Here is a 17,403-nt window from a genome sequence, read left to right on the forward strand (position 1 = left end):
GCGGACTTGGCAAGAGAGCTCGCGAAGGCGTGGCGTCCGGCCTGCTCTGTGCCTCTTTTCGATGGTGCAATGCACCACCGAGGAGGAATCCAGGACGACAATCAGTGGCGTCACGTCGGGGGAGAAGGGACATGGAAGGCCTTGGTGCGACGACAGAATCGATGAGCAATTTCACAGAATCGGCTTGGAGAGAGTGGCAAGCTGACAAGAAGGCAGACCGGCGCCATTGCTCGTTAGTGAAAGGGCAAGCACTTCGAAGCTAAGTTAAGGGCAGATTCTCCGAAGATTGATGTGTCAGAAGTGGAGCAGGCGATGTCCGGTCTTCTCGCCTCCTCCATCTTTGCGTGTGTGTAAGAAGCCAACTCCCCATCCACCAATCATCAGCAGCTGGGCGGCAGAAGCCCGTGTAAGGAGCATTCCAATCCCTATGAGCACACACGCCGTGGGCACGCCCTCGTTCGCCTTCTTCGCGCCAAGTGTGATAGACACACAGGGTCGAACATCATGCCTGCCGGAAGCATGAACTGCAGCGAACGGCCCTGCAATTCCTGGGAGGCGACTTCTCTAGAACGATTGGATGACACATGCGCGATTTTACGATGGATGATTGGCCTCGATAGCAGGGACGCGTGACAAGGGAAAAAGGATATTGATCCTTACAGCACCGGTGCGGAATACTCGATCGGCACGACCGAACTGCCTCTCGTGCTGTAGACTCTGAGTAACGAGCAGTGCTTTCGCTCGATGGCTATGCTCTCTACCTAGGTACCTCCAATATGGGTTGATGGAAAGTTACCTGATAACAACACCCCAGAGCAAATTCGATCCAGGGTTGTGCGGGTTTCGTACTTTCTTGCTGTCATATCCTGGATTGAAACTTATCATTGGATGCTCGTATTCGTTTACTATGCATGTATCATGCATCCTGCATGCACAGACGCTCTAGAATTGCGGGGAAGGACCCTGCCAACACTTCTCATGCACGCCAAGCACGCCATATCCTCCATCATAAGCCCGAAAGTGGCAGTCAGTCCGAATGGATGGATGCGCTCGGAAACGAGAAAAAATTAGAAAATATTTGTCGAGGGTTTGAGATTATCCGTCTTGCGATTGGAAGGAAGGATCGAGCATTCCCAGAGACGGCCGGGGTTCCGTGACAGGCCTTAGTGCGTCTGGAAGATGCCGATTCAAGGTCTTCAGACACGGAAGGTGAGAGTTAAAGCGCGCAACGCTCTTTGATCGTATCTATGAAACATCTTGGAAAAGTAGAGGGATATTGTGTTGATTCTCAAGCAGCATCTACATCTTCGTGCAAAAAAGACTCCAACGAGAATTTAGATTCTCAACTTGCGCTAAGAAGGATAATTCCCTCACAAAAAATATCAAACTATCACCAATGGCCCTCTTCCAGCTCTTCCTCCTAGTCGCCTCCTTTTCACACCTCATAACCGCGTCCCCTCCCAAAGTAAACACGACAGCCTACCCCGCCTCCGCAGTCATCACCCGCGACATCTGCATCATAGGCGGCGGCTCCACGGGTACCTACAGCGCTATCCGCCTTTCCGACTCCGGCAAGACCGTCGTCGTCGTCGAAGCCAAAGACAGACTGGGCGGCCACACAAACACCTATACTGACCCTAGTACCAACGAAACAGTCGACTATGGCGTCGTATACTTCCACAATCTCGAGGTTGTCAAGGAATACTTCGCCAGATTCGACATCCCGCTCACGGTGGCCCCGTCCACGGTGCCTGGTCAGGTGACTGAATATGTGGATTTCAGCACCGGGAAGATCGTAGCTGGGTACGCTCCTCCAGATCCGTCGGCCGCTTTGGCAGCGTACGGTGCTCAGTTGGAGAAATATCCTTATGTGGAAGCCGGTTTTGATCTCCCGTATCCCGTGCCTGCGGATCTGCTACTTCCGTTCGGTGATTTCGTAAAAAAATACAACCTCGAGAATGCCGTGGGGTTCCTATTCAGCTTTGCGCAAGGACTTGGGAATTTGCTGGATCAGTATACATTGTATGTGTTCAAGAACTTCGGCATTGGTGTCTTGCAGGCTCTGCAAACCGGTTTCTTGACCACCGCAAGACGAGACAACAGCGAGATCTACGAAAAAGCACGAGCAGAACTCGGATCGGACGTCCTGCTGCAGAGCCACGTCATCGCAACAGACCGAAGCGGCGACGACGGCGTGAAAGTCCTAGTGCAGACACCTCAGGGTGTGAAACTGATCCTCGCAAAAAAGCTCCTCATCACCATCCCGCCCAAACCAGACAACCTGAAAGGCTTCGACCTCTCCACGAACGAAAGCTCCCTATTCGCCCAATTCCTCAACAGCGCCTACTACACCGCCCTCCTCCGCAACACCAACATCCCCTCCAACACCACCCTCACCAACATCGGCCCCAGCACACCCTACAACCTCCCCTCCCTCCCGGGGCTCTACAGCATCTACCCAAGCCGCGTCTCCGGCCTCTACGACGTCAAAGTCGGCTCCGCGTTCGCACTTCCCGACGCCCAGGTCCAGGCACTCATCGTGGAGAGCGTGCTCCGGTTGCGCACCGCCGGGACTCTGAACGCGACGGCGCCGGAATTCGCGGCGTATGCGAGCCACACGCCGTTCGAGCTGACGGTGTCGGAGGAGGCGATCCGGGGTGGGTTTTATCGGGAGTTGTACGCGTTGCAGGGGCAGCGGCACACGTGGTATACCGGGGCGGCGTTCCATACGCATGATTCGTCGCTGCTGTGGCGGTTTACCGAGGGGTTGATACCTGGTATACTGGCGTGAGGAGGAATCTTCCGGTCGACGGCTGTTGTACTTAGCTTGCAATACCGAATTCAAAATGTTTCTTGTTGTATTCCGACAACAATCCTTCTTCCCGGCAATCGTCTCGCTGATTCGTGTTATTTGGGCTCCATTCCCTTTTATGCGACACATTGCCGACCCCCTTAGCTGACATCGGATCATCGCGTCGAGGGCCATAATCTCGAGAACTGTCAACGCCATACCTACTCCTCCAAGCCCACACACACGCAACTTGACGGCGCCGATATTGCTTAGAAAATCCCAGTCCGTCAACCACGGCGAACTTTCCCCGCTTCCCTAGATCCAGACGTCGACGATGATGTCCTGAGTGCTTTAGTAAGCCTTCTCGTAAATCTGTCCTCAGCTAATAGCAGCAAGAGAGTACATCAAACTGTAACACATCAGTCCTCCCGACTACATATCTGTTGCGCAGGATATACTCTGCTGGCTTCGCTCGGTGGGATCGCAGAAGGCGAGTCTGCAGCACGGTGCCCGAGCCGCGGGAGGATGCAGGCGGGTGGTGACAATTTGCTTCGATGGTATGCAATGTAGATGCTTGCGGCAATTCGCCACTACCTCAACGGTGGGGATTGGAAAAACGAACTCACGTCGTGTGTTTCTTCCGGAAATGTGGGTTTGAGGATTAAATCGGTCGGGGAGTATTAGAACGGGGGATGTGTATACTCCATGACATGGACTATGAATTCTGGCCGTAGTGTACCCAGTCTAACCATACTATTCTTGAACGAGACATCTCCATAGCTTGGATATGTGAAAATGTGTACTTTAACCAATACACGCATATACCAATTTCCACTCTCAAGAGTTCTGATCCAAATCCCAACGGGATCGGCCGCAGAGAGCGCGAGGACTTGGCAGTACGACTTGCACAAAGTCCTTTGGGGGCTAGATCTGTTCGTTGACATTGACTTGACCAAGGCAAGACCGTAACGACTCATCTCTCTCGGAGTACCGACAATGGGGCACCGGGGCGAGCCTCCCTACTGTGAGTTCATGAACGAAGAGGTTGCTGTGATTTACCAGGACTATTGGCTGCCCATAACCAATTCCGGGCCGTAAGAGTGGTTATCAGCAGGACGAGGCAGTACGTGAAGGCATCCCTCTTCATAACCATCCCTTCCCAAGGTCTAATCTATTCCATCCGTTCAATAGCAAACGAAATCCTCCGCACATCCTTATCTAATTTCACATAACTGCTGAAGATCTCCGCCTCGTCCAGCCACGCCTCAACCATCCATTTCGTCCCCGTAGCTTCTCCAACCTCACCCCACAGCTTCTGCAACGAGGTCCGATCGTGCAAATACATCTTCCCCTCCTTCGTAGGCGAATGTTGATGTTCTTTGGGGACAATGGCGCCGATTTGATAGCCGACTATCAGAGACCTGCGCGCTGGATTCAACAGCTTTGTTACGGCCTTCCCTGCTTCGACTTGGTTGTTCCAGCCCCAGAGGTGGAAGAATTGCGAGGCGTAGATGATGTCGATGCTGCCAAACAGGTTCTTGGCCGCTGAATCCGACTTGAAGATATCAGCCGCGAGGAAATTCGCAGATGGGATCTTCGCCCTGTCGAGGAAGAGGTCATATCCCAAGTCGACGAACGGCTTTTCGATTTCGATGCCGTAGACGTTCTCCGCCGGTGCGCCGTCGAACACGAGCTGGCGGAGATCTTGCGCGAATCCGCATCCCACGTCGAGGAGTTTCTGACCCTGCTGCAAGCGTTCGAGGATCTCGGGGTAGCGAGGTTGCTGCAGGATGCCGAGGTGGAGGAAATGCCAGTTCCCGATTGAGGGATAGGGAAAGATGTTCCAAGCTTGTGTTCGCTGAGGTTCTCCGTCAACCACAGAGAAGCGTTAGGTCTCTCGTAGTGAGCATACCACTTCATGGAGATGCGATGTGATGCCATCAGGACTGATCCCACTATACTGCTCCAAAATCTTTCGTGCCGACTCGTTGATCTCTGGAAGGTCCTTTCTGTACCAGGAGACGTCGGTGGTGTGCCAACTAGGTGGCATATTCTTGCTTTCTCCAGACATACTGCTCATTTTAATGTTAGAACAATGATGACAAGCAAAGCGAGAGGAACGTTGTTGGAGAAGAAGTGAGACAAAAGGGTAAGCGAACGAGAGACGTTTGCACAGCAGCAGCCGAGGTAGTTTCCTGGCCAATCAGAGATCTGCACTCGAAATCTGGCACATGCCAAGACCTTCTGCGCCAAGATCTCGGATAACGCCCCGTCTGAAGGTGTGCCCAGACAAAGCGCTCGAAGCTACTTCAGAATTATACCTGTCTTAGCCCCAGCTTGGGACCCAATGCCCCAGTAGTGGTCGGATTTTCCGTGTACGCGTCAACAAGAGGTCCATGGTGATCATTTAGAGATTGCATGGGCTTCGTGATCAAGAAGGGCCCTAGGCTAGCACTGACTTTGTCCTGGGCAAGGGCAAATCGAAAGCGGTCGACCGGAGCATAAAGGCCTGACCTGGCTCCTTGGCTTCTCTGGTTTCTTAAGGGTCTCAAAGAAGTAGCTTTCCGGGCAGCCGGCAGAGTCTTGAGTCAATGGGTAGGCAGAAAGATCGAGACTCGGAATTTTCGTACCTACCTCAAGAGGTCCGATACTATAGCACTGGAGGTTGAACGGTAACGACCCTTAGATTAAACTTCCTCTATCACTGCCAGATCAGACAAGTTTCGATGAGCAGTAAAACTTGCCAACATAACGTAACTCTTTTGGTCGGTAGTGTCAAATGAATTGACACTGATATGGAACCGAATTGATGGGGTCCACCATGTGAGATCATCGAACCAGCTGATTTCGTTCTTCATTGGTCTATTCGGTTTGCTAAAGTTTTCCACACTATGTCTGTGCTAAATAGTGACGTGCGAACAAATGACACTATGATGGTGGGTTCTTTTTTAGGTCTAATTGTTTAGGTATCAGATCTGACATTGTATTATGTTTGCAAGAACTTTTTGATGACGACAAAGAGCGAAAGCCACACCTAGAAAATAATATAGAAGCTTATCCATTAAATGAAAGCTCGGTGGCTTATTTCAGAAAATACGAGATCTTGCACGGCCACAGCCTCGCAGAATACGACAGACACAGAGGTCCTTGCGAGAGAACTTCTGAGGAAAGACGACATAGCTCTGATTGTATGCGCTCCTTGCGAATCGATAAAGATGACCGAGGGCCCATTGTGTATGAGAAAAATGGTGTGGAGGTTCAGATACTTCGTGGAGACTTCAAAACGATCGTTCAAAAGGACTTTCGGAAGAAGCTGCGTCCTCTGAGCATATAAGTAAGCCTTTCCCCCCGGCCTCCACTGCTTCAGGAGCAGGCTCCATGTTGCCTAATCAAACCATACATGTGAGTCACTATTCTCATTATCGGCGTGGTAGATCATAGATCCGTTTGATCTTGTCTTTCGCTATAGTAGGAAGCTAACCCGCGTAAAGACGGATGACATAGATCTAGATGCTTTACATGACGACAAAGGGCCGTCAATAAAAACCGATGTATCCTTGGTTAGTCAATGCCTTTCTTGCCGATGATCAACACTTTCACAGGTTATAGCAGGGAATAGCAACTCGAGTCTACAACTTCGCGAACAGAAGGAAGAAGCAAGCATATCTATATGGATCTCAAACACCGCCACTTATGACGAAGACTGAAATGACCCATAAAAGGGAGCAGAAGGAGATCCAGCGTTGTATATACTCTTCTCGCTACTGCCGACCAGTCCATATTCTAGCATCTACGGCAGCGGATGCTTTGGCAACTGTTCTTAATGACTTGGACCCGAGAGGTTTCGCCGAGACCACCTCAGCTATCTCGGAATTCATCCACAAAGCCAAGACGATCAGGGAAGAGAGAAAAGACAACCTCATAACTCGCAGAGAACAGCTTGAGAAGCTTCGGAGCCTACAAGTCGACCTAGCCATCAGGTTTGACAGAAGCCATGTTCGAGATGGAGAAGTCGTGTTAAAGAGAATATGTGATCTCGCAACAGCCGCCCACAAAAAGAGAAGGAGAAGCACCGGATGAGAGACTTCGAACTTTTAATGACAAAAGACTTGTCGGGTGAGATCTCTACAAATGGTTCTAGCTTAGATACGCGAGAACATTTGCAGTTGGTTTTCAACCTTCGTTCACTTACCTTGCCGGGCTCACGCTTCAGACAGACTGTCGGGATCAAGGCGGTATTGAACGTTGATCACTCTCAATTTGGCATGATTCATCGTTATCAAGCCGAGACTTCCAGCTATCTGAAATACAGGGCGCCAGGGCGCCAAGGGTCATGTGACGTCGTCGGGCTACATTGTCACACTTTCCTCCGTAGTACTCTTAGACTAACACAAACAATTTTCCTACCCCACACTTCCACAGTATAGTCATCAGTTATTCAGATACTCCGTTTTCTCCGACGCTCGCGACAGTTGGGCTTGTCAGAATACAGGGAGCTCGCACAAGCGGCAATCCTCCTGGATTTTCATGCGTGTGACAGATCATCAAACAATCGATCGGAATCTGTCTCGGACCGAGCTTTTGAGACTCTGTCCGGCCTGAATGACTGCTATAACAGCACTGTTGGGATTTCACTAATAATGTGCTACCCTTGAAGAGCATACGCCTTCGAAATATGTGAAAATGCTGCATGTGAGGCTGTGCCTACGTTGGATAAGTCATGTATGACGGGAATAGAGAATTTGGGAGGGGTGTACAACCAGCAGCTACACTCCGTCGAGTCTTTTAAGGCTACCTTTTCCAGTTCTATGGTGCCTAGTCTTCGACTTCTTCCTTCGACTGTTGGCAACGGCGATGTTGAGTCTTTCAGACATAAGGCAATCTCGATATTTCCAGCGCGGCTCTCCTCTTACCACGATGTCGATGATAGAACAATGGGTTTCTCCGAAGATCGCGTGCCCGCAGCTTAGAAGCAGTGTATGCTGGCCGCGATCGGTTGTCTTTGACCAAGCTGCGAGAGTTCTGTTCAGCCCGAATGGCTGTCGCATTCTGTCAGGACACCATTACGAATGTGGCTACCCGTGAAGATCGTATCACATCTAGGTTTGGCAATTGCTCCATAGGAGGCTGTACCCAAGTTGCACGAGTCATGCGCAACGAAAACAAAGGATGTTGGGGCGTGTAAAGCTAGCGTCCCTGTGCAGTTGAATCCTTAACGCGACGTTTCCCAGTCTTTGGGAGGCTAGTCCGCGTTAACTTTCTTGTAGCCAAGATGTCGACTCTTCCAGGCGCGAGGCACCCTCGGTGGCTCCAGGGCAACTCTCGCGCCTACAACAATATTGCTGACGAGTCAGTGGCAGATGACCATGAAGTGATAGACTTCAGCATGTAAGTCATTCCGTTTGAGCCTCGGCGTAACTTTCACATTCTTGTCCAGGCTAAGTCCGCCAGTGCTGGATCCTGGTGCTGTTTCACTTCAGTCTTGCAGTACACCCTTGATTAGATTGGCCGATCCTAAGGTGTTGCGGTGATGCTATATTACTAGTATTAGCTTCGATTCCTAATGGCGCTGGTCCAATGGAGAACGTTTTTAGCTTATCTTAAGGCTGATGCAGTCAATGACGGTTCATTTGGCGACTTTCGCGAGGAAGAGCACCGGAAACCAAGATACTTTCAGGGCTGGCGTATGGGAGTCACCCTTTGCGCCACGACCGCAGGGACTGTATTGATAGTCAACGTTGTGTTGACTGCGGTTGCATACAGCAAATACCCTGTGGCTGGGGGACTTGTAACTCTTCAAACAGGAAGTTGCCGAAAGGACCAAAGAGCTAAGTTTATGGCTTATGTGGCCACAAATGTCTGAAGCAATTAAGTGCAAGCAGTTACTGCATGCAATGCCTTGCTTCGCCTACTCGCAAGGAAATTGACAAAGCGCACGCTCAGCAAGTATGGCTTCGTATTGGCGTCCCTAGTGTACGAATCTGACAAGGAGCTCTCGACAAAGGACTCTCCTCTGGCTTGTCCTTGCAATTCCCGCTATACCACTTCATCTATTGTACAACAGCGCCGTTTTCTCGACTTTGGTCTCGCAAGAATACGCAGTGTTTGCAGCTTCACCGGAGTTGATCAATAGTACTGTTCACAATTGGTCTATTCCCGTGAACAAAGACAGCATGGAGCCTCCCAACTATACTCTACAGGATTTCTGAAACGCACTGAACCGGGGAAAGTTGGACAATGAAGCGTGTAGCAAAGCATACACCCAGACGTTCGTGTCGGCTCATAGAGACCTGCTAGTTATATCCCTCGATATCAACGCTAGCGTGCCAATTAGATTCGTTTCAAATTCCTTTTTCCGTTATGGAGTGCAATATTAATGGATCCACAATCCCTATCAGCAAAACGAGAGAAATTTCAATTGCCTCCTGCAGCATGCAGCAAGCTGGGTAGTCTCTGGTTATGAGGGATATACGTACCACGTTCAATACTGCTTCAGCAAGCCCACTGAAGAGCGCTGTCAGGTCCAATTCAGCATAATCATCATGGGTATCGTCATATGCTGCAACTTAGCCAAGACCTTATGCATGCTCTTGACACTGCGGCTCCAGAGATGTCAGCCTTTGGTGACACTCGGTGACGCGTTGGAATCATTTTTGCGAAGGGCGGACCCTGCTACAGAAGCCGTGTGCTTGGCAGGGAAAAGGGGGTTTTTAGGAAAGAAGTGGGGAAACGCCCCGATGAAGTGGAAGGGTCTGCGGCATCAGTGACTATCAAGTGCCAGCTGGAAGCGATGGCTGACCTGCAACGTTCTGTGAGTGATAGAAGGTTCTTCGCGCGTTTTCTCCTTCCCTTTCAACACCCATACCTTGCAACCCTCTTTTGATGATCTGTCCGCTCACCTTTCTTCAGTTGCATCTGTTTCCTTATAAGTGCCAGCTGTTTGCTCGGACTGAAGCTCTGGCATTTAAATTGGCCCAGCCCAATGCTGCCAAGTGTGCCAAGCTTGTCTTATCCATGGCAGATGGGTTATGGCACTGTCACCTTAGAATCAATAATGATGTCCTCAGGGAGCTTTCCCGGTTCAAGTGAACTTCTCTACACAAATCTTGTCGCTAACTCCCCTCAATTGCTGTTGCCTTTCTCGTTGGTCGCATACAACAGCCTCTTCACTTGTATGCTTCTCGCCAACGAATGGAATCAATATGCCCACAATCGCAAACCTCTTCGCGTGACGAGTCCCAGCGGCCTCCAACGTTCCACATACCGTTTGCAGCTACCATACAGATATGGTGTACCCCTTGAAGTCATCTCTGATACGCTGCATTGGCTAGTCACACAAAGCCTGTTTCTGGCGCGAGTGGCTTTTTTTGATGACGGCGGTCAAGAAGACAACGGTGCCTCCTACTCAACAGTCGGCTACTCATGCATAGCCATCATCAATGGCATCATACTCGGCGCCATTGTCGTCCTCCTCGGAATTATGGTCGGCTTCAGAAGATACAAACCCGGGATCCCACTTGCCGGCAGTTGCAGTGCCGCCATCAGTGCTGCGTGTCACCCGACTGAGGACGATGACGCCGCCGATAAACCCTTGATATGGGGTGTAGTAAGCACGAAGGACGGCGTCGGACATTGCTGTTTCACTAGTTTCGAGGTGACGGCGCCTGTCGTGGGCGAGCTTTACGGTGCTCTAGATAGACAACACTGAGGATCAGAATCTGCTAGAGCAAAGCGGCGAATGACGTTTTGTGACACAGCGGAAGGTAGGCGTGCAATGAGACGATGTGGTAGTTGTATGCGTGTGCGGAATTGTGGTGTTTCTGATAAATCAATCTTACCGTTGCTGGATTTAATATCTACACTTCCCCAGCGTACCATTCCGGTGCAAAAGCCATGCTTCTACGGTAAACCCCGACTGCTGGACTGGCTCTGAATCCACTATCGTAAACAATTCAGCGACAACTTCACAACGTTCCGTTTCATTTACCGCTCTTCATCACGACCTCTTGCAGGTTTTGACACATTCAGGTGGCCTCACCCCAACAGACATTGTCTTTTCTAGTACCTCTACGTTGAGAACCCACACATTTCCTGTTCTAGGCCCCAAACGGTTGTCATCGACTGTAAGATTTGAACTCGATCAGACTCCGCTCTGTTTGCTTGAGATTGGCGGTTCAAATCGATTCCTGGCTGGTTACCGGTCCATTTGGGCATGAAGGCGTTTCCCAGACCCAGACTTCCAGAGACCCAAATGCTTTCCAATGCCAAGTAGTCTGGGCTTGATGCCTATATCACGACATCGCTCTCAAGTTCCCCTTCCCGAGATGCCGCAGCATTGCAAACAGAAGGTTGCAGTAATTTATCGTTGGTGTTGGTCAAGAATGTCGGCAATGTCGAAGTTTGTTGAAGCAACGGAGTTGTCATGCTCTCCTCACCTGTGTCAATCCAGATCTGCTCCTCACTGGCGCATCTCTTGAATCCCGATCAGGAGCCCGATGCTTCAAAGACAATGGGAACACGCACTCTTTTTATTGTTTCTTTTATCTTCTTTGCTCATGTTACCGTTTTGAGGCAACGATTTTTGATACTCTTCCTCGTACGAGGTATTCGGATTATGCTTGGCGACTGTTGAGTTAGACAAGTTCAGATCAGTATCAGTGACCCAGAAGTTGAAAAATTGTTTTATGTACAAAGAACATGAGCTAGATCCGTTCCCAGTGAACTCCCAAATCTAGAGCTACGGACATGCTTCTCTCTCGCTCAGAGACGGATTCAAAACAACATGTGGTATCATAGATGCATACATCTGTCGTCCCCACTCCATGCGCCAAGCCCGCTGATGCTCTAAACCACCTAACTCCATGCGCAATGCCTAGGATGATTGATTTCATCACTGCTCCGAGCGCTCCACGACCTCTGTTGCCTTTTCAGCCGTGACATCCTCCTTCTCGCGCTCATCGTGGCCTTCTTCCTTCGCAAACTCGGGGTCGTCGAGGGTATCACCTTCATCCATTGCGTCGTTGCCTGTGTCGTCAACTACATGCGCCGGTACAGTAGGATTGGCAGCGACGGGTGGCGGTGAGTCTGGAGGAGTCGCTTCTTGTGGTCCTGCTGCTGGCCCAGTCCCATTGGCTATTGGCTCATCAACCATATCGATGTCTTCGTCTTCTTCCCGGTCGCCTGAGGACAGAGAATCTTCCCGTGGTCCATCGAAAGTTTCGGCTTCGCTCTCATCACTACGAGGTCCTTCTGCATCTGATGCGGTATGTGAGCCCACTCCATTCGCACTGCCGATGCGACTGCGACCACTTCGTGCAGAAACGACGCCGCTGATGTCCTTGTCATCAGCTGCGGCCATCGGATTTTGGTAGTCCATCATATTTCGCCGTCTTTTAGTTGCATTGGGCTGTCTTCGGACGCCGTTGGCTTCATTCTCGTCTTCATCTTCGCTATCGCTGAGCTCGCCGTCCTTCTCGATGTATTTATCCCATCGGCGTTTGGTGTATCTGGAGTCGGGATTCTCATCCTCGTCGAGATCGTCAAGCTCAGCGTCAGCTTCATCATTCATACCCTCCGGATCACGTGGCACGTCGGTCATTTGAACCGAAGGTGCGAAGGTGGTGCGTTTGAGATTCTCGATGACCTGAACTTTGATCTTCTGGAGGTATTCCATGGAGTTGGCATTGTCCATGTTCGACGGCTTGACGTCCAGTTCGTAATCAGGTGCATAATACTAAGGTGGCGATCAGTAGAAGATCAAAAAGTCCATAGTCTCGATTGTTTACCTCGTAATAGTCATTGTACGGCAACTCAGGCCCCATCTTCTGCCCCACAAGGAGACCTGTCTCATAGGCCCACGTACGGGAGACATTTCTCATTGTGTAACCACCTCCACCAAGAACCAGAACCGGGAGATTGAAACTCTTCACGTAATTGACGCAGTTCGCGTGCCCTGCCATGCTGAGGTTGAAGCACCCGAGACGGTCCCCTGACAGACTGTCACCCCCGCATTGTAGCACGATAGCCTCTGGTCGGTAATACTCCATAACATTCTTGATGACAGGCTCGAAGATGGCTTTGTAAGATTTATCGTCGATACCGTCTCGTAAAGGAAAATTGACGGAGTAGTTCTTTCCTTGGCCGACACCAATGTCTCGGAGTTCGCCTGTACCGGGAAAGTATTCACCATACTTGTGGAATGAGACGGTCATGACTCGATCCGTCGTGTAGAAGGCTTCTTCAACCCCGTCACCATGGTGCACGTCGATATCGATGTAAAGTACGCGCTGGTTGTAGCGGAGAAGTTCAAGAATACCAAGAACGATGTCTGAGTTACAGAAGTCAGCGTTGGGCCCAGTCCATGAGGACGTAACTTCATACCATTTATATAGCAGAAGCCACTGGCTTCGCTCTTCTTTGCGTGATGGAGTCCGCCTGCCCAGTTGACCGCAACATCGCATTTGCCGCGATTCAACCTTGCAGCACCCTCCATGCTGCCGCCTGCGCTGATGCCGCAAAACTCGAAGAGACCGTCAAAGACTGGGCAGTCGTCTCCCACGTTGAAACGGCCTTGCTCTTTTTGATATGCTTCCATATTATCTGGCGTCACTTTCTTAAGGAATTCGACGTACTCATCCGTGTGGAATTGAGTCATTTCGAGATTTGAAGCCGGTTTGGCGCGCTGTGAAACATGTCAGCAACCTGTAGATAGTGGAAATCACACTGGCACTCATGATGGAGAAGGAAGATCGGCGCAGTGCCCCCGCAGATTTCTGACAGACAGAGGGGAATATAATGAATGTGCAGATTGCAGAGCGGTTTAAGACTTACATAGATCTCCATCTTTTTGTATAGACCATAGTTCATAATCAGGCTGTGAGCCATTCGAATTCGGTGCGGTTTCATGGGATGCCCCGCAACATAGGCATAGTTGCCCACGTCCGAATCGTAGAAGTACGCAACGGTCTTCTTATCGGCACCAGTTGGCGCCGTGAGCTGCACGTCCACGGGGGCAAAAGACGTCATGGCTGCTAGTTCCCTTGCCGCAAGTTTGGTGTGTCAAGAAGGAGTCGTTGTAGTGCTGTGATAATTATAACATGGAGGAGGAAGAAAGTCCAGCAGTGAAAGCGAGCATGAGACTAAGGGTAGGGCTGACGGAAAGTCGGTGGTTGGTCATTTCCCTTTGGGACTAGCAGAGCATTACTAGCGTATTTTGCGGAGCTCTGATTGAGCGCGCAACAGTACCTACTCCATCACGAACTTCAAAAAGGAGCAAACTACGCCAAATCTCTTCACACAGAAACGTTCATCTATATCTTAGAAGAAGTTCGCGATGGACCGCCTCAACAGCTTGATGCGAGGGAGTATGATGGGTGGCAGTTCAGCGCCTCCAGGTGCCGTAAGTGAGCCCAAGTCGGAGGGGACCATCGAGCATCTTGCTTCACGTACTCCTTGGGCGTATAAGCTATGATAGCAACGTACTGACTTGTGTTGCCGGTCAAGGACTCCAACCTCGTCGATAATTCGGAGACAGTCTACATATCCTCCTTAGCTCTCCTGAAAATGTTAAGGCATGGCCGAGCCGGCGTACCCATGGAAGTCATGGGGTTGATGTTGGGCGAATTCGTGGATGACTATACTGTGCGCGTCGTTGACGTCTTTGCTATGCCCCAGAGTGGTACAGGTGTCAGCGTTGAAGCTGTGGACCCTGTATTTCAGACTAAGATGATGGATATGCTACGGCAGACAGGCAGGCATGTGGATTCTGGCATATTCTCAGAGTTACCGGGCTGACCAGGATGCAGACCAGAGACTGTCGTGGGATGGTACCATTCACATCCTGGATTTGGCTGCTGGCTATCTTCGGTCGACATCAACACGCAACAGTCTTTCGAGCAGCTTACTCCGCGTGCTGTAGCAGTGGTTGTCGATCCCATTCAATCAGTCAAAGGCAAAGTTGTCATCGATGCTTTTCGATTAATCAACCCCCAAACCCTCATGATGGGCCACGAGCCCCGACAAACGACATCAAATCTCGGTCACTTGAACAAGCCATCAATACAAGCGCTCATCCACGGTCTGAATAGACATTACTACAGCATAGGTATCAATTACAGAAAGACAGGTCTTGAGGAGAATATGTTGATGAACTTGCACAAGCATGTCTGGACAGAAGCATTACAGATGGACGACTTTCGGGAAGAGGGCGGAAAGAACCAAGACAAACTGAAGAGGCTGGTCGGGCTTGCGGAGGGCTACGAGAAGCGTGTGAAGGAGGAGACCGAGCTTACGAAGGATCAATTGAAGACGAGATATGTCGGCAAGGTTGACCCGAAGAAGCGTACGTTGGATTTCCTCGTTGACGATGGTGCCTGCATGCTAAATCGTTCACAGATCTGGAAGACGTTGGTCAACAACTGATCGAAGACAACATCGTGTCAGTGTCAAGGCAAATGATAGACAAAGAAGCTTCCGTAGCAAAGACCAACGGAGCGAACGGCCATCAGGATGGGCACCAGACTGGAAGCATGGATGTGGACGAGGAACTATGAGGCAACATCCACATTTTGAATGCCACAGATTTACATCATAGATAGCGACGGCGCCTGGACCATTGTGTATAGCATAGCATCATCTTCAGTCAATCCAATTCTCTAGGGTAATTGAGTCTTCTCCGTGCTCTACAAATCGAGAAGTCTTGATCCCCATCATCCTCTCCTTTCCCACCAACCTCTGGAACCCTCACTCCAGCATTTCTCGTCACTTCAAGCAACCTCTTTACAAGCGGGCCCTCTCTTTTCACAGACGGCCACCCATCCAGTTCAACCCGTACGACGGACGGAAGACACTGCAGCACATCTCCAAGAAGACTCCCAGAGAAGCCCGTAAAAAAGTCCCTGTCGATCCTAAAGCCGTTGAAAATATCATGACTCGGATCGCACTCCACAAAGACCTTCACAGTCCGCACTGCTTCCATTTCTTCCAGACCCAGGCGGTCGTCCACCCGCCACGACCGAGGCGGATTACTCCAGCCTGGACCCAGCCGCAATTCCAAAGACACCAAGGCTGCGCGATATCGTGCCGGTAATCTCGCAACCAGAGGTCGTACTTTATGCCCGAAGAAGCGGTGATTGGTGGGGAAGATACGGAAGGTGTGGCCGCCGTAATAGACGGGGTAGGACTCTTCGTGCAGGCGGTGGGAGGTGAGGAAGACATTCATGCGGTGACGGGCGGCGCCATAGTTTTTGGGGTTGAGGTCAACGATTTGGTCTGTCACGAGAACGAAGCCTAGGATTTTGAAGCGTAATTCGGATGGCAGGTCAAAGAAGCGGAAGGGTTGGGGGAGTCCGGGCTGGGGAGCAATGCTCAAGTCGGCCAGGGCGTGAGACAGCGAGTTCATTGATGTTTCCATTGTATGGCTCTCTGACTACTTTGCCCCCTCGGCGCGAAGCACGCTAAGCACCTAGCGCAGATACTTTATACGTAGGATACCTTAGTCTGAGGAACATGGCATTGCTCGGTCTTAGGGGGCAACGTCAGCGGTCACATGATATACGACCCATGTGGCATGTTAAGCTCTGATAAGTAGGCATCATGTTATGATGATAAAATCTCAAGGAACGTGTCACTGCGGGGTTCTCCGGGGGGGCCATCATTGGATTTAATCGACAGGTAAACACCGAGCATCTCCTCAAGGAGACCTTTCGTTAGTCTCAATTACTTTCATAAATTCGACCTTGCGCCATACACGAGGAGTGTGCCTCTAGGATTGTGATCCAGCAGCAGGAAGTGCTTGAGTCCTCTGCCTGCATTGGCTACTAGCTAATTGGACCCGTGAATCGCGCGGTTGAGCGGCGTTCTGATATATGGAAGACCAAATTCCCAATCGTAGGGACACTGCTTGAGACAGTACCTCTGGTCATCGTTCCAGAGTCTTGTTGATCACCTCAAGAGAGCCACAATCGAGCGTGCATCGAACCATGACTTTGACAAGCACAAGCTCTGTACAGGAGCTCGTAAAGTTCGCTCGAGAACTGGCCATACTATCGTAAACACTACGCTAACCTTCCGATATTGTGTCTGAGCTCAACGAAATTGCAGTACTGGATCACGCAAGCTTTTGGGCAGCCAAGACAGGCTACCGCCTGGAAACCAAGTCATTACCGCCCCATTGACCAATGGTGCTGTGTTCAGGACGGGAGGTACAATTGCGGTTCCCAAACCCTCGTACGTTACGCGAGAAGAGCTTCATAAAGGAGCCCAGTCCTGGGCTGCATGCCTCGTTCGTGCGGGCCTCCAGCCAGAGACCGTCTTGGTAACTTGCTTTATGGCGGGGATCTGTACAAGGGCTTTCTGGATCTCGATCTTGCCTTGACAGACGCCCCGACCCCAAATTCTCACTTGTCAATTGGAGTTGCCCCATTCGAGAACCAAGCCTGGACATTGCGAACCTACGCTGCGACTGTGTTAGTAGCCATGCCAACCCAACTTGACTGCGGACAGTCCCCCTCCGACAGTCCCCCGTCCATACTAATGCAGCCTCCCGCGTACGATCTACACACTAAGCTTTAGGCCCCACCTAATTTAGGTGAGAGGCCGCGCCAGCCCTATAC

The 17,403-nt window shown here is 50.7% G+C and overlaps 7 protein-coding genes across 7 annotated transcripts; 4 read left to right on the forward strand and 3 right to left on the reverse strand.

The window, feature by feature from the left end:
* Positions 1 to 1,396: 1,396 nt before the first annotated feature.
* Positions 1,397 to 2,791, forward strand: HO133_008984 (uncharacterized protein; the record flags this gene model as incomplete). Its single annotated transcript, XM_037299845.1, has 1 exon — positions 1,397 to 2,791. The coding sequence occupies one exon, from the start codon at positions 1,397 to 1,399 to the stop codon at positions 2,789 to 2,791; it is 1,395 nt and encodes a 464-aa protein (XP_037154671.1).
* Positions 2,792 to 3,962: 1,171 nt separating this feature from the next.
* HO133_008985 (uncharacterized protein) lies at positions 3,963 to 4,862 on the reverse strand (the record flags this gene model as incomplete). The annotated part of the gene is made up of 2 exons (XM_037299846.1): positions 3,963 to 4,649; positions 4,704 to 4,862. 2 exons carry the CDS (start codon positions 4,860 to 4,862, stop codon positions 3,963 to 3,965), a joined length of 846 nt encoding a protein of 281 aa, XP_037154672.1.
* Positions 4,863 to 6,169: 1,307 nt separating this feature from the next.
* On the forward strand, positions 6,170 to 6,871 carry HO133_008986 (uncharacterized protein; the record flags this gene model as incomplete). Its single annotated transcript, XM_037299847.1, has 2 exons — positions 6,170 to 6,193; positions 6,404 to 6,871. The coding sequence occupies 2 exons, from the start codon at positions 6,170 to 6,172 to the stop codon at positions 6,869 to 6,871; spliced, it is 492 nt and encodes a 163-aa protein (XP_037154673.1).
* Positions 6,872 to 9,845: 2,974 nt separating this feature from the next.
* HO133_008987 (uncharacterized protein) lies at positions 9,846 to 10,499 on the forward strand (the record flags this gene model as incomplete). The annotated part of the gene is made up of 1 exon (XM_037299848.1): positions 9,846 to 10,499. One exon carries the CDS (start codon positions 9,846 to 9,848, stop codon positions 10,497 to 10,499), a length of 654 nt encoding a protein of 217 aa, XP_037154674.1.
* Positions 10,500 to 11,681: 1,182 nt separating this feature from the next.
* On the reverse strand, positions 11,682 to 13,816 carry HO133_008988 (uncharacterized protein; the record flags this gene model as incomplete). The annotated part of the gene is made up of 4 exons (XM_037299849.1): positions 11,682 to 12,524; positions 12,577 to 13,118; positions 13,172 to 13,472; positions 13,622 to 13,816. The coding sequence occupies 4 exons, from the start codon at positions 13,814 to 13,816 to the stop codon at positions 11,682 to 11,684; spliced, it is 1,881 nt and encodes a 626-aa protein (XP_037154675.1).
* Positions 13,817 to 14,123: 307 nt separating this feature from the next.
* HO133_008989 (uncharacterized protein) lies at positions 14,124 to 15,342 on the forward strand (the record flags this gene model as incomplete). Its single annotated transcript, XM_037299850.1, has 4 exons — positions 14,124 to 14,189; positions 14,294 to 14,544; positions 14,596 to 15,131; positions 15,185 to 15,342. The coding sequence occupies 4 exons, from the start codon at positions 14,124 to 14,126 to the stop codon at positions 15,340 to 15,342; spliced, it is 1,011 nt and encodes a 336-aa protein (XP_037154676.1).
* Positions 15,343 to 15,431: 89 nt separating this feature from the next.
* HO133_008990 (uncharacterized protein) lies at positions 15,432 to 16,190 on the reverse strand (the record flags this gene model as incomplete). The annotated part of the gene is made up of 1 exon (XM_037299851.1): positions 15,432 to 16,190. One exon carries the CDS (start codon positions 16,188 to 16,190, stop codon positions 15,432 to 15,434), a length of 759 nt encoding a protein of 252 aa, XP_037154677.1.
* Between the last annotated feature and the right edge of the window lie 1,213 nt (positions 16,191 to 17,403).

Source organism: Letharia lupina, assembly GCF_014066315.1.
Source record: "Letharia lupina isolate WasteWater1 chromosome Unknown contig_6, whole genome shotgun sequence".
Classification (NCBI taxonomy): Eukaryota; Fungi; Ascomycota; class Lecanoromycetes; order Lecanorales; family Parmeliaceae; genus Letharia; species Letharia lupina.